A 13,864-nucleotide genomic window follows, 5' to 3' on the forward strand; every position below is an offset into this window, starting at 1 on the left:
CATAGGGTGGGGGGTCGGGATCTGGGGCCCCCTTGTTAAAGGGGGCTTCCAGATTCCGATAAGCCCCTGCCTGCAGACCCCGACAACCAACGGCCAGGGTTGTCGGAAAGAGGCCCTTGTCCTCATCAACATGGGGACAAGGTGCTTTGGGGTGGGGGGAGCGGGGCCTCCCCTGCCCCAAAGCACCTACCCCCCATGTTGAGGGTATGTTGCCTGGTACGGTTCAGAAGGGGGGGCACTCTCTCGTCCCCACCCCCTTTACTGACCTGCCGGGCTGTGTGCTCGGATAAGGGTTTGGTATGGATTTTGGGGGGACCCCACTCCGTTTTTTTGGCGTGGAGGTTCCCCTTAAAATCCATACCAGACTGAAGGGCCTGGTATGCTCTTGGATTGGGAACCCATTGCCTTTCTTTCTCCAGTGCCCCAATATTCTTTTTGTGAACTGGTGCCCAAAACTGAACTGCATATGAGGTCTTACATGCTTTACATTTACACCAGTCCCGATCCTAAAAGAGCTTATGATCTCTCAAAATAAAACATGCAGTTTTGATGAGTTACAAGTGTAGCGCTACCCCCGCAGGAGCCGCTTAAGTATGTTTGGTTCCGTACTCTGCTTCTCAACCCCAATAACAGCCTCAGCCCCCTCTTGCACACCTGGCAATAGTGTAAGTGCAAGAACCAATGAGAAACACACACGTTATGATAAAACACAGAAACTGTCTTTACTATAAGGTTTCTGTGGAGAAGTGATAGACAGTAACAATATGCATAGGTCAAGTGAATCAACAGAATGGTAATAACTAAGACCCAGAGCAATACAGCTCAATACTATATTCAGGCTGCTTTTAGGGTACTTCAAACTTTAGAATAACCCCAAGAACAGAAGCAAACACTTCAGCAATGGCAACTTTATATCAGATTGGTCACCTATACATGAATTGGCTCTATGAGTCCAGGCAGGAGGAGAACAGGAGAATGACTCTCTCTTATGTCAGACCTCTGTCTTCTGTCCCCTGACACCACAGGGCCAAACTACAAAAACTGTACCCAAATCAACATTCAATGGATTAGCTCCCAAGGTAAACTATCCCACACACCCACTACATATACAGGGCCCTGGACATGTGTGTGTGCGTGCCCATATGACACCAGTAACTTCAGTCACTTTGAAGAAGGGTGAGGCCTTGGATCTTCGACTAGCCAATATAGTTGGTGCACTTAAACTCCTGCTTAGCAAAGTGTATCAGTGGTATGCTGACAGTATCCGAATGACAAGGCGGATACCGTGATTGCTTAACAGGCTGTTAACAAGACCCAGGTTCTGGTAAGTGTAGGCAAAAGTGAGACAACTCTGTCTGTGCAGTGTCCTTGTTCCCTGCAGATGGGCAAATGCCCTCTCACCAATCCTGCAGTCAAAGCCCAATGAACGTCCTGGAACAGGCAGGATCTTCTGGTGATCTGACTGGTCACCTCACACTGGAACGCCTCATGTCGTCGGTCTACGTGTGCCTGGATATGCAACTGGAATCCCCCTCTCTCTGGCTGGATGTCCCGACCGGCTGTAGATACCCAAAACAACGCGGTGAACTGACCTGGGAGGCAGCACCTCTCTCCTGGGTCCAGTCACTTCTCCTGCCTTGTTATAACTGAATTCCTTCAGGAAAACAAGATGGAGTCTTTTGTGTCTCTTTCCCCAGAGCATGCTGGCTCTTGTAGTTCCTGCCCCCATACAAGGCTATGGGGATGTTTTAGATCAGGATCCTTTGCAGCTGCTCTTGCTGCTGTTAAAGTCCTTCTGATTGGCTTCTTGTAATTGGCTCCTTCTCCTCCTGCCAATAGAAACACAGGGGAGGGAGCAGAGAGCGTACGGATGCCTGTGCAAGCGCCGCTTGCATTAACAAAGTCAGTGAGGAGAAATGGGAGGCGGAAGAAATCCCCCGCAGGGACTGACAGGCTCTCTCTCCCTCAGGAGAGCCTGCGTACTCGGTGGCGGCCAGCTTAACAAGGCCGCGGAAAAGCAGGGCACCCGCTACATACGCTATCATAACTCCCACATGGGAGGAAGACTTGTTTTTCCACCAACGGAAAGATGGTAACCCTGTCAATTCTGTCTGTTGCACTACCCAAACATCATTTATCTTAAAGTGATACTAAAGTCTTGTTTGTTTTTCTTTAAAAATAACAAACATGTTATACTTACCTGCTCTGTGCAGTGGTTTTGCACAGAGCAGCCCAGATCCTCCTCTTCTCAAGTCCCTTTTCGGTGCTCCTAACCCCTCCCTCCTGCTGATTGCCCCCACAGCAAGCAGCTTGCTATAGGATTACCCGAGCTGAGCTGCAGCTCTATGTGTCCATTCAGAAACAGAGCTGTGGCTCAGCCCACCCCCTCTCTCTCCTGATTGGCTAATTGACTTTGATTTACAGCAGCGGGAGCCAATGGCGTCTCTGCTGTGTCTTAGCCAAACAGGAGGGAGAATCCTGGAAGGCCGAGGCACTCGTGTACACCACTGGATAGAGATGGGGCTCAGGTAAGTATTAGAGGGGCTGAGGGGAGCTACTACACACAGAAAGCTTTTTATCTTAATGCATTAAGATAAAAAACCTTCTGCCTTTACAACCACTTTAAGTGCCATTTGTCCATCTTTTCTGATAGGTGTTTAGCTTTTAAGGTATTACAAATTGGGCAAGATTTGATATTATGGGTTGCTGTATGATTTTCATACCTTTGGACAACTGCAACAGTCAGGGTCATCTTTAATGCGGGGCAAAAAGGGCATCTGCCTAGGGCCCTGTCATTGTTGGGGGGGCCCTGCTCTGCCCGCCTCTTGAGCCCCGCGCTGCCTGCCGGAGTTGGGCCACCTTCGGTGCTGGTCGCATGCTGGCTGCTCGCTTACTGTCACTTGTAAATACAGAAGCGCTGCTTCTGTATTTACAAGTGACAGCGCTCCTCCCCCCGGTGGCCGCTCAGATCCCTTGAGTTTATACTGATCTCTATGAGAGCAGAGGAGGAAAGGGGGCAGGGAATCTGCACAGGGGATGCCGTTTCTGAAACCTGCAGGCTACACAGACATCAGACATGCTGTGAGTAGGATTTGTGAGAGGAAATCTGTGTACTGGAATCGGGTGTGGGGTGGGAGAAGAGTCTTGTACTTGGAGGGGGGGAGTGGAGCCCTGTACTGGAATGGGGTGGAGGGGTGAGGGGGTGTTAGGAGAGCTCTGGACTGGAATGGTGGAGGGGGTAGGGGGTTGGGAGGAGAGCCTTGTACTTGGGGGGGGGGGGACTATGTATTGGAATGGGGGGGTAGAAGAGTCTTGCACTTTGAACCAGGCGCACCACTGCACTCTGCACCTGGCGCACCACTGTACTCTGCACCTGGCACACCACTGTACTCTGCACCTGGCAGACCTCTGCACTTTGCACCCCTGCACTCTGCACCTGGTGCACCCCTGTACTCTGCACATGGCGCACCCCTAAACCTTGCACATAGCGCACCCCTCAACCCTGCACTCTGTATGTATTGCACCTTTCAACTATGCACTCTTTATGTAGTGTGCCTCTCAACCCTGTACTCTGTACATAAGGCACCCCTCAATGTTAGAGCAGTTTGGCCACACCCACAAATTAATGCAGAGGTAATGATGTACAGTAACCTCTAGAAACCAATCAGTGAGTGGTAATGATGTTCTGTAACCTCTAGCAACCAGTCAGTGAGCGGTAAGGATCTGCTGGCAAACAATCGTAATATCTCTCTCTCTTTATTTTTCGTTTAGAGGCGTTTACACGCTGTTACAAGCATTTGGCATTATCAAAGGCCTTTGAAATCCATTCTGAACGCATTTTGCTTGCTTTCAAAAAAATGCTTCTAAACTCAACTGCCTGGAAACGACTATAAACAACTCTGTGTACAGGCACTGATAAGATAACATAGAAGAGAGTTTAGAGGCTGCTGAAAAAAACGCACAACTGCTCCTAAATGTCTGTTTATCAGCTGCAGTGTACATGAGGCCTTAGCTGGAGTTTGGCTTCAATTTCTTTAGTGTATCTAAATCTGCTAGCACATCTACCCCCCCCCCCCGATTAACAATGCTGCTGTCCAAAGGTGTCTCTGTTGCTCTTTCATCCAAAGCGTAGGCAATTGTGTTTAAAAAAATAGACAGTTTTTAGAATTGCCGTTTTCGGCGATCTGAATACTTTGAAGTTCAACGGAGGGAACGGGGGTCTTTTAGACCCCCGATCCCTCCATAAGGAGTACCTGTCACCACCTATTACTGTCACAAGGGATGTTTACATTCCTTGTGACAGTTTTAAAGCGTCCCTGTCCCCACGAGCTTGCGCAGCAAAGAAAACGCATACGGAAGTCACGCCCGCATATGTAAACGGTGTTCAAATCACGTGTGAGGTATTGCCGCGATCGTCAGAGTGAGAGCAATAATTCTAGCACTAGACCTCCTCTGTAACTCTAACCTGATAACCGTAAAAAAAATTTAAAGCTTCGCCTATGGAAATTCTTAGGTACCGTAGTTTGTCACCATTCCACGAGTGCGTGCAATTATAAAGCCTGGCATGTTTGGTATCTATTTACTCGGCGTAACATCATCTTTCACATTATACAAAAAAACTGGGGTAATTTTACTGTTTGGATTTTTTAAAATTCATGAAAGTGCCCTTTTCCCAAAAATTTGCGTTTAAAACACTGCTGCACAAATACCGTGTGATATAAAATATTGCAACAATCTCCATTTTATTCTCTAGATTCTCTGCTAAAAAAATATATATAATGTTTGGGGGTTCGAAGTAATTTTCTAGCAAAAAATATGGATTTTAACTTATTTTTTGCACCAAATTTCAAAAATAGGCTTAGTCATGAAAGGGTAGGGAACGTATTAAGGTAAATAATGTTTAGGCTTTAGCAACATATGGCATCTCACCCTCAAGAAGTACTTTCATACCTGGAGCTACAGGCATAAGGTCCTCCCTCTCCAGCCAAGCTTCACAGGCAAGTCTCCTTCAGGCCCTCAGCACATGGCCCCTGCTGAGGCCTTGTAGCATTAGCTTCTCTGGAACACACACACACATGCCTCAGGGGAGGAAGAGACTGATCAGATCTTCCCTAATATTTATCTTCTCCCAGCCACACCTTCTGGGTCAGCCTTCCAGGGGTTGGCTAGGGTCAGATAAGTATACATAACTCCAGTGATTGATCCTCCCACGCTATTGCTAGAACAATACCAGGTTTTCCCCATAACAGGTTTTAGGGAAAGCCTGATCTGACCTGAAAAATGAATTGCAGCTCAGCTGGCTATAGCAGAGCTCTGTACTTAAAGGGGTTGTAAAGATGTTTTTTTGTTTTTTTTAAAATAACAAACATGTTATACTTACCTTCACTGTGCAGCTCGTTCTGCACAGAGTGGCCCCGAACCTGGTCTTCTGGGGTCCCTCGGCGGCTGTTTCAGCTCCTCCCCGCAAGCATTTACCACCTTCATGCGAGCTCCCTCGCACGGTGGTGAGTGCTTGCGGGCGCGCTCCCGTGATACAGCCGGCGGCTATAGCCGCTCGCTGTATCACTCGGCCCCGCCCCCCGGCGCGCCGCGTCATCGGATGTGATTGACAGCAGCGCGAGCCAATGGCTGCGCTGCTTTCAATCCATCCACTGCAGCCAATCAGCGACCAGGCTGAGCTGCAATGAAGCTGACGAGGAGCGAAGATTCGAGGCGTCAGGTAAGTAAAACGGGGGGGCTGGGGGCGGCGGTACTGTCAAAAGTTTTTTTACCTTAATGCATAGAATGCATTAAGGTGAAAAAATTTTTACCTTTACAACCCCTTTAATTTAGCCAGCCCAGGGAGGGGGCCTAAACAAAGAAAAAGGATTGAACTTTACATACACATTGCCAGGAGGCAGAAACAGAGTAAGAAACAATTTCATGAAAAATATAGATTACAGGGCCATTAAACAGTGGGTGTGCATGGACATACCTACCAACTTTCAGGGATGGGAATGAGGGACATCTTTTAGCAAAAGCATGTAGGCATAAGACACACCCCCTGCCACGCCCCCCTTAAAAGAGAATTGTACAAAAAATAATTGGTTAAACCCATAAGTGCTTTTCTTGGAATTTATAAATGCAGTTTAGAAATTGGGTGAAAGGTTTAGTACTGTGAAACACTTTTTGAAAGATAAATAGTGCAATTTATATACAACTATATGAATGAGGGGCAGTCCCTTTAAAATCAGGGACAGTTGGAGCTATGTGTATGGATTTGTTTTGAAGAATAGAAATATTTATGTGTTTTGTATTACTTTAAGGGGTTTAGCATTAGTTAAAGATTACATCTGAAATCTAGACTTTCAGCTTCAGCCTCTTCCTGCCATTTGGACTTTAATGACGAGAGGCGGCATAAATGTAAACATTTCAATGCTGACAGCGTGCGCCCTGCGCGCTCCCAGCACACTTGCCAGTGGGGATCGGAAATCTCCCGATACTTACTTGTGATCACAGCGGTCACATAACCTGAATGCCTGCCTCCTGGCATCTAGAAGCTCTTAAAGGGCCGGAAGGTGGCGGTGGAATAGGGGTTAAGGTTAGGTTTTAGAGGATTAGTTACAATGAAAAAAAATGTGTGCTCTAAATGTCTGCAAGCTACCTCGCTGCCAACAGCATCTCCACCTGACCTTCCAGGTTCAGAGCTTTGCCCATCTTGATTGAGAGTTAGCTGAACACTGAGCTCCACGTGTGCAGTTCAGTGTATAATCCTTAGAAATGTGCTAGCAGGCACAGTCTCTTCTGCAAAAAAAAAAAAAAAAAAAATCATAGTTGCTAATAAATGTAAGGTGAGAGGTGAGGGTCATACAATAATTCCAGGCAGGGCTGCTGTTAGAAATCATGAGGCCCTATACACCCTACCTGACGAGGCCCCCCAACCCCACCTCCAATCCCTCGAGGTGCAGCGGAACAGCGGCACTGACTTTATGCTCCGAAAATAGAAAAAGTCCCTCCTCTGCTGCTACCTCCTGAGCCCCTCTGTTGACATGATGGGGCCCATGTAATTTAAGCAAGTAGGAGCAGGGTGTGTGCTAGTATAATCAATGTATTCATTTAGGCAGAAATGAACAATAAAGCTGCCCCGGGCCCCCCTGTTTAGCTGATGAGACCTGGGCCCAGTACAACAGTACAAGTTGTAATGCCTTATCAGCGGCCCGGATTCCAGGCATTGATATGTATAAATAGTTACATTGGTCCAGCTTGGACCACTGGTACTATGCATGTTCCTTACCTAGCCAATGCTCCTGGATGCTGACTGAAGTAGACACCGCTACTTCAGTGATGTCCACTTGCTTTCGGGTCACCTACTGAGGGCTGGCCTGATGCATTGTGAATAAAAGTGGTTGGCTGCTCAGCACAGGCACCATTCAGATAATCCATCATTTGTATGTAGATATTTAAATCATAATTATTTCTCTAATGCCCCGTACACACGGTCGGACACTGATCGGACATTCCGACAACAAAATCCTAGGATTTTTTCCGACGGATGTTGGCTCAAACTTGTCTTGCATACACACAGTCACACAAAGTTGTCGGAAAATCCGATCGTTCTGAACGCGGTGACGTAAAACACGTATGTCGGGACTCTAAATGGGGCAGTAGCCAATAGCTTTCATCTCTTTATTTATTCTGAGCATGGCACTTTGTGCATCGGATTTGTGTACACACGATCGGAAATTCCGACAACGGATTTTGTTGTTGGAAAATTTTATAGCCTGCTCTCAAACTTTGTGTGTCGGAAAATCCGATGGAAAATGTGTGATGGAGCCTACACACGGTCGAAATTTCCGACAACAAGGTCCTATCACACATTTTCCGTCGGAAAATCCGACCGTGTGTACCGGGCATAAGAGGTACATCTGGCTATTATAATATAAGATAGTGGATTTAATATCAAACATTAAAGGTATACCTATGTAGCACTCCATCCCCTCTTCTACTATCTTAATGAGAATTATTTTTATTCATTTTGACCATTTATTTTTTAATTATATTTTAATCATTCAATCAATCTATTAGTTGTTCTTCCAAAGCGCTATAATACTGTTGATCATTATTGTTAGCAAGCAAGCATTTTAGACACAATAATTAATCATCTCTACTACAACAGCAAGCGCTTTTATATTTTCTTTTATACCTACTCTTTCAGGCTTTTTGATTGACGGGTGCGCCAACCTATTACATCCCTCTTTTCTTAGTCTTCCTGTATTAATAGACCATCAAATACGGTCTGAAGAAAAAGCAGTAGCTTTGAAATGCATTACCGCCCCTTGTGAAACACAGAACATTCTGTTCCTGTGACGTCACGTCTGGCCCAGCACCATCTTGCGGTCCACGCTGGTCACGGCTGTGATCGGCTGCTCCTCACTTCCTGTTTCCTGGTTCCTGGCACTTCCTGGACCCTTGCATCACACCATCAGTGCCCCAGGCTTCCAAGGCTAATAGGACATTCTCCAGAGTTCCCAGGACTGGCGATTTTTACTACATGCTGATGATATTTATCTCATTTGTGAGTTATTTGTTTTTATTAAATTTATGATTAATACTGCACTAAGTCTGGCGCCCCTCTGTTCCCATTTCAATACAGAGTCCACTGCTTCACTCTAATGCTGCGTACAGACGATCAGAATTTCCGACAACAAATGTTCGATGTGATTTTGTTGTCGGAAATTCCAACCGTGTGTAAGCTCCATCGGATATTTGTTGTCGGAATTTCCAACAACAAAAATTTGAGAGCTGGTTCTCAAATTTTCCGACAACAAAATCCGTTGTTGGAAATTCCGATCGTGTGTACACAATTCCGATGCACAAAATTCCAAGTATTTTTCTCGGCTCGTACGTGTTATACGTCACCGCCTTCTTGACGTTCGGAAATTCCGACATTTGTGTGGCCGCGTATATGCAAGACAAGTTTCAGCTAATATCCGTCGGAAATAAATCCACGGTTTTGTTGTCAGAAAATCTTATCGTGTGTACATAGCATAAGGGTGCTGCCTCCAGGTGCTGATCATACAACACACAGACTTTTATGGACTATTTGTTTTAACATATTCATGTGTTCACACACATAATTTTATGTATTTACATGTGTATATTCCAGTTGCCATACAACCTTAAGCTATCACCTTTCTGAACGCCGATGTTTACCATTGTTTTTACCATTCAGAGAATGTTTTGCATCTTCTGAATAAATGTAAAGCATTCACTAATCAGACAAGGTGAAAAGTGTTACGTCACCTCCACCTTGTCCAATCAGAGAATGCTTCGCGCTTATTTGGAGAAGGCAAAGCATTCACTGAATGGAACCTTTGCCAAATGGCCAACCTCCTGTGTTCACAATGCATGAGAGCAGCTGCTTGGTAGGAACTAGAAGCAAGTAGAAATCATTGTGTCTACTTCAGTGATTTCCAGCTTCCAGAGGCAGTGGACATGTATGTTCAACACATATTTACATTCTACAGTGTAACTATGTATAACATACAGTACCAGTGCCTGGAATTTTACTTTAAAGTGGTAGTAAACTCTGTTATACCACTTGTACCTACAGGTAAGACTACAATAAGGCTTACCTGTAGGTACTGTGAATATCTCCTGAACTTACACTGTCTAGGAGATATTCAATGTGCATGCAGCCAGTGATGTCACTGGTTCATGCGCTCTGAAGGTCCGGTGTTCTGCCGAGAAAGTTCCCCTCGGCGGATAAGGACCCTCCTGTACTGCGCAGGTGCAGCGCTTGCACAGTACGAGCAGCCGGAAATAGCCGAAGCTGAATAGCTGTAAGTCAGCTGTACACGGCGCCTGTAACAGGGGCCCTCACGGGCTCCCTTCGCCAGCCACGCTTCGGGCACGGCCTCGCTTCGCTCGCCACGCCTCGGGCACGGCCTTGCTTCGCTCGGCACTTTTTTGTTCTACCTCTGTGTCCACTTGGATGGTGGGGCTTGAACCTGGACTCAGGGCGCAGGCGACATGTACAGCTGACTCAAGGTTTTCAGCTTAATTTTGGCGGCTCCATAGTCGTTCATACTGCCCAAGCGCTGCGCCTGCGCACTACAGGGGGGTCCTTATCCGCCGGGGGAACTTTCTCTGCAAGACACCGGCATACAGACAGCATAAACAACGGCTCCTGCGCACATTCGCAGGTGTGACATTATCACGTCCCCGGCCACTCATGTAGCCAGAGGCCATGAACCAGGAAGTAAGACTGGGGTTAAATGGAAGCCCTCTCAGCGGTGACAGCGTGGCGCTGGAAGGCTTTGTTTTGAGGTAAGTCTCTCAATACTAGCACATTATGTCATTGACTTGCAGGGGATTTTTTTTTTTTTAATCAACTGTGGTTTACTTCTGCTATAAATGTTAGGGTAAGGGTTAAGTGCTTAGGTCATTATTTAGAACTTGGTGGCACTTAAGGGAGCAATATGGTTTGCACTTGTTCTTGACACTGTAAGTCCTGCTTCTAGAACTTTGTATCCACAGATTTTTTATGGGGTGGTGTCTGATGAAAGGTATGAAATGGAGCATGGGCAGGCAAACAGGACATACAAGTAAGGTATAATGAAACCTGTCATCACCAGGAACTAAGAATAGCACACATATTTTATGTCTCAGGCTTAGCAATTGCATTGTACCAGGAATTCAGGTTACCGTCTGTGACTTGCGCTATGGTTCCTTCCTCTAAATTGTGGATGATTTCCAGTACGCATCTTGCAGCTTCATTTCCTTTCAGTTGGATGAGATCAAGAAGTCTTCTTGCCTAATTTAAGCATGTGTAGTTCAGCTTAACAATATTCCAAACAAAGCAATGCATTTTTTTTCCAACTCAATTGGTCGCCCCAAATTTTCAAACTATAGATGTCTTCTAGCTCAACATTTCAGAGGAGAAAAAAGAAAGCTGCCATTGCTTATCTTTTTGGGAAAATGCTAGCTGCCATGTTAACCTTCTGGCTTTAAGATCTCTCTCTTTAATCAAGTATGCAAAGTATGTAGAGCTCTAGTTTCACTTACCACATGCTTAATCCAGCTTTGTGACACTGAAAGTACTAGCCTAGAGGCAGTCTAGCCTAGCAAACTAGAAATTCCACAAGAAGGTTAACAATGGCAGTCATATTTTTTCCCATATGACAGGTTACATTTAGACCACGGCCATTGCAAATTGCATGTGTTTTACATATCAACCACAATTTTTTTAATAGCATACCTATTATTTATTCTCCATAGAACAATAAAAATATAAACAGATACTGTGTACTGTGTAAATATTTCCCCTGTCCTCTGTGATGTAAAATAAAGCTCCAAGGCTGTTTTTTTTTAGTCACTGCACTTGATTTCAGATGAATGTGTAACATTGATGTAGCACCCCCTTAGGTAGGTGCTAGAGAGGGAGAATAGTTTTGGGTTTCCCTGCCTACCAGGGAGGCTATTAAGTAAATGTAGGTGTTCTCTGTCTACCAGGGAGCAGTCACCCATTGATAGAGTCTGCTCATTGTGCTCAGATACTGCTCATGTTGTCTGCCTGTTTCACACTGGTCCAATAGGACGAGGTATATTGGACAGTGGGAGGAAACCTGACATATGGGAGCATAGGCGTAGTTACAGCCCTGATCATTGGCAGAAGCAGGTGCCTCAAGGCATGCTGGGTGACTGTATATATGCCTAGGGCACATGTGCTCAGGGTCTTCGGCTGGAGAGTGGGGTCCCAGAGGGAGGGGACTGCTACCCCTCCTTTGTGCAGGCTGCCATGAGGGTCAGAACTGGAGAAGCTGCAACCCAGATGCCCTGTAGAGCTGACTAGGAGGGAGACGCGTCTAGAAGGATCTGTTCCTGGCTACCGTGAGTACAGACATGCGTGTTCTGTGAGGGCCATACGTTCGAGCTAGTGAAGTCAGTGGATGGGTGTCAGCTAAAGGGGATACTAGTGAGTGTCCTGAAAAAAATTGGTGCATTGAGTCTGCTGCCAGAACAAGCAAAGGACTTATGCTCCCACACAGCTATAGTGTGGTCCAGAAAGGAATCTGCTATTTGACTCAATTTAATGGGGTCAAGTGAGAGTTGTCCTCGTCTGTGCATAGTTCAGGTTGGAGTATCCAACTAATCCCTTCTCCTATCCAAGTTTTACCAACAAATGCCAAAAAAAACAAATACCCTAGACTGATCATTGCATAATGAGCAACAGAGTGTGTGGGTGATAGTGTGAAAACACCCAAGTGTCTGGGCGCAGGATAATCAGAGGGAGGCTCAGAGAAGACTATACTCAGCAACCCCTATGGGGGCAGTGCTACATTACTTTTCATTGCTGATGAGTCAGCACAGTAAAGAAACTATGAAGGAAAACTGGTGTTGCCTGATACTTCTGCCCCATAGGCATGTGTAATCCCTGCCCACAAGGAGACCACAAGCAGTAATGGTGACTAGTTCTTTGTCCTCTGCCTGCCTTTTTTAAGGGTATAGCCTACAAAGTTCAGTCCCTCTTTAGACAGTTATATAACCTTAGCATATTGGTTTCCTCATCTCTATACTATGTTAAACAATACTTTAACTGTTTAGAAGACATATCCTGTCAGCTTATATTTTCTTATCTTCTGCAAAGGCGCAGATTGGTTTTGTATATTGTTGGCATATTACCAAAAAATGTTCAGTAATAAATATGGGCAGTTACTGGAGCTTTGCTGCTAACCCTGGAAAACAGGCCTTTGAAATTCAAGAATCTTAATAAAGCAAAGCATTTATTACACTAACAAGTGTATGGACAGTTTTCATAAAACATTCTGTTTTAATTCCTGTGCTACCTTTGAATTTTCCGAAAGTAAAAAAAGAACTTAAAATATACAGCAAATATACTTTATATAAATAAAGCAGAGCAAATATATAACAAACTATGTGTAACAACAAGACTTTGAAAACATTACAAATGTCCACTGTGCTGTAGTAACAGGGGTGGGAGGATTTGGAACCTACAGCAGGCAGAAGGGGACCAAGAATCCAACGCTTCCAACACTTTTTAATGGATTTATCTAGTAATAGAGTCACTTTAATTTTTTTGAACCGTGTTTCTGCATAACATCAATACACACCAATAAGAACTTGCATGTATGCAAAGCTGACTTTTTATATACTGTATATATCCTATAGAATATCTAGCTTTAATGTATAACTAAAGGCAAAAGGTTTGTTTTCTGTTTTGGATAAAGTTTAGAGAGATTAGAATACCTGTTTTTATTTTTGTCTGAGAGATCTGAGATTGTATAGTGGGAGACCACATACACACTATACCTTTATGAGAAGTAGCTTTGGTTGAGAAGTCAACCAAAAAATGGTTTATTGAGATAACCTGCGCCATATGGAGCTCCCTTTTCCTTTTCATTTTATATTTGGGCATTGACGACAATCCTCTCATTAACATCATTCCTTGGATTGGCCTGGCTGTCGGGTGTTCTGAAGCCACAAACCAATCAGCGCAATCCAGCGTGGCATCCTCGCACTACCAGGAACCTAGGATTACGAGCCCATTTGACCCACTGCCGTATGGTATGTGTGTCCATCCTATCCTAAGAGTACCCAACCCCTCATTTGTGAATTCCTCTGAAGTGTCCACAAGTGTATCAACCAGTCCATTCTGACCACATGTTTCAACTCCATCTGGAGATTGGGGAGAAAGCACTTTTCCATTCATATACATTGATACATTTTTTTGTGTTTATTTAGTGTGTTCACTTTTTTCATTCACACATATTTGTGTGAGTGATCTTATTTTCACATAATATTTTGATTTATAGGTTGTTTAGAGTTATCAACATGTTGATCTCAGCACACTGAGGTTTATGCA

General features: G+C 45.0%; 1 protein-coding gene across 5 annotated transcripts in view; it reads right to left on the reverse strand.

Annotated features, from left to right (window-relative positions):
* NOD2 (nucleotide binding oligomerization domain containing 2) overlaps positions 1–13,864 on the reverse strand; it is a 235,854-nt gene that overhangs the window by 64,750 nt on the left and 157,240 nt on the right. For all 5 annotated transcript variants that reach the window (XM_073604985.1, XM_073604984.1, XM_073604982.1 and 2 more), the window contains one exon: positions 10,687–10,795. In XM_073604985.1, the coding sequence (XP_073461086.1) occupies positions 10,687–10,795 (109 nt within the window). The remainder of the gene's footprint in view (positions 1–10,686; positions 10,796–13,864) is intronic.

Source organism: Aquarana catesbeiana, linkage group LG11 (assembly GCF_042186555.1).
Source record: "Aquarana catesbeiana isolate 2022-GZ linkage group LG11, ASM4218655v1, whole genome shotgun sequence".
Taxonomy (NCBI): domain Eukaryota; kingdom Metazoa; phylum Chordata; class Amphibia; order Anura; family Ranidae; genus Aquarana; species Aquarana catesbeiana.